Source organism: Pygoscelis adeliae, unplaced genomic scaffold (assembly GCF_000699105.1).
Source record: "Pygoscelis adeliae isolate BGI_AS28 unplaced genomic scaffold, ASM69910v1 Scaffold290, whole genome shotgun sequence".
NCBI lineage: Eukaryota > Metazoa > Chordata > Aves > Sphenisciformes > Spheniscidae > Pygoscelis > Pygoscelis adeliae.
The window spans coordinates 1,022,485-1,024,223 of record NW_008823965.1 but is presented as its reverse complement, the minus strand read 5'-3'; the positions used below and the strand labels follow the sequence as shown (position 1 = coordinate 1,024,223).

The following is a 1,739-nucleotide window of genomic DNA, read 5'->3' as shown; positions in this document are numbered from 1 at the left end:
GGCTCCGCACCGGCTGCTTCTGCAAGGCTCCTAAACGCCCCTATTTATTTCCCTATTGATCATACCTGCATCACCTTCCGGAGGTTAAAAAAAACCCAACCCAAACTAAACCAAAAATAAAAGCAAAAAACCCAACAACCCAAACAAAAAAAGGGGAAAAAAAAAAAAAAGAAAAAAAAAAGAGAAAGGAGGAAAGAAACCGGACCGTGTTGGCAATTCGCAGAGATCCGCGGAACGCGGGGTCAAAACGCGAGGGGAGCGCGATCCTGCGTGAATGCAGGGGGAGGAAAAAAAAAAAATCACAGCGCCCAAGCCGGCTATCTTTAGCCTCTGGACAAGCATTTAGGGCGATAAAGGGAAAGTTCATCTTCCAGCGTTGGCGATATGGTGATTAGCGGGGACCCGAGGCCGGCGGAGCTCCCGGGGGCTGCGGGAGGCGGCGCTCAGGTGGGGAGAGCAGCTCAGCAGCCCCCCGGGTAACTTTTCTCTCTCTTTTTTTTTTTTTTTCCTTTTCTTTTAAGGCAGGAAACAACGTCTTTGTTAAATAATACATTGCAAGGTTATTTATAGACAGCAAGGTAAATCGATAGAGAGGGAGTCTAAAAAATAGAGCTTTTTTTGATACTGGGGAAAAACTAGTTTGATTCAGCGTTTTTAACGGTTCGCCTCCTTCAATTAAAGATTTCTGGTATCTGTCGTTGTCCGAAATCCGGACTGTGTTAAATCTGGCAGATGAGGGTTTAGCCAGTGCCCATCTGGTCAGAGAGGGATGATTATTTTTTTTTAAAGGAATGCAGATTTGCACGCCTGAATGAGACTTTTTGCACCATTTTCATGATAAATCCCGTCTCGATGATGTCAATATAATAGCGATCCGACAGTTCATCAGCAGGTGATTATTGCTGGGGTTAAAAAAAAAGGGTGGGTTTGTTTTTTTTTTTATTGCCTTCTAAAACGAAATGAAGTGATAATTATTTAGCCATTTGGCCGACGTTATTTGACAATAATTACTCAAGCTTTCGCCGTGCCCCTACCAATTCCGGGCGGTGAATACTGCATTTCAGTCCGACCACAGCAGGTTGGGGAATTATTTAATCGCTATCGGGCAGGAAAACGTTGCCGGTGCGGGCAGCGAGGGGCAGGGGGTCGGAGCGGCCCCCGGGGCGCGGCTCGGGGGGTTCCGCCGCTTCCGAAAATCCTCAGCCAAATCGCGGTGGATTCGGGGTTTTTTTTGGAAAAAAAAGGAAAAAAAAAAACCAAAACCTGAGAGGGTAGAGAATGGCTTTGAGTGCTGGCGAGGCTTTCAGACACCTGGTTGGAAAAAAAAAAAAAATGTCTTTTCCTTCTGCAGCGCTGCTTCGAGACATAAATTTAACATGGCTCACGGTGAAACGCTCCTTTCACGTCGCAGGCGCTGGCTGGGGCTGGCACGGGTTTCTGCCGCCACCGACACAAATCGAGAGGCTTTTTAACGTTATTTTTTTGTGGTGGTGAGGTAGAGTATTTTTATTTTTTTTTTAAAGGACAGAAATACGAACAGCGGCGAGAAATGTGTCGAAAAGTCGCCTCGCGTTTGCAGGGTTGTAATAAAAGGGGGAGATCCCTTTTTGCTGCTGTATTGCCGTGCTTAACACCCGCAAAGATGCTGCTGTGCCTGCCTTCCCCCTGACCTCCTTATTTGGGGGCAGATTGTGCAACGGCATAAACAAAAAAAAGAAATCTCCCTCTGACATCCGCCG

At 46.7% G+C, this 1,739-nt stretch overlaps 1 protein-coding gene across 1 annotated transcript in view; it reads left to right on the top strand.

Moving 5' to 3' along the window:
* Positions 1–384: 384 nt before the first annotated feature.
* TBX2 (T-box 2) overlaps positions 385–1,739 on the top strand; it is a 5,514-nt gene continuing 4,159 nt past the window's right edge. Inside the window, exon 1 of the mRNA XM_009324315.1 lies at positions 385–447. Within this exon, the coding sequence (XP_009322590.1) occupies positions 385–447 (63 nt within the window). The remainder of the gene's footprint in view (positions 448–1,739) is intronic.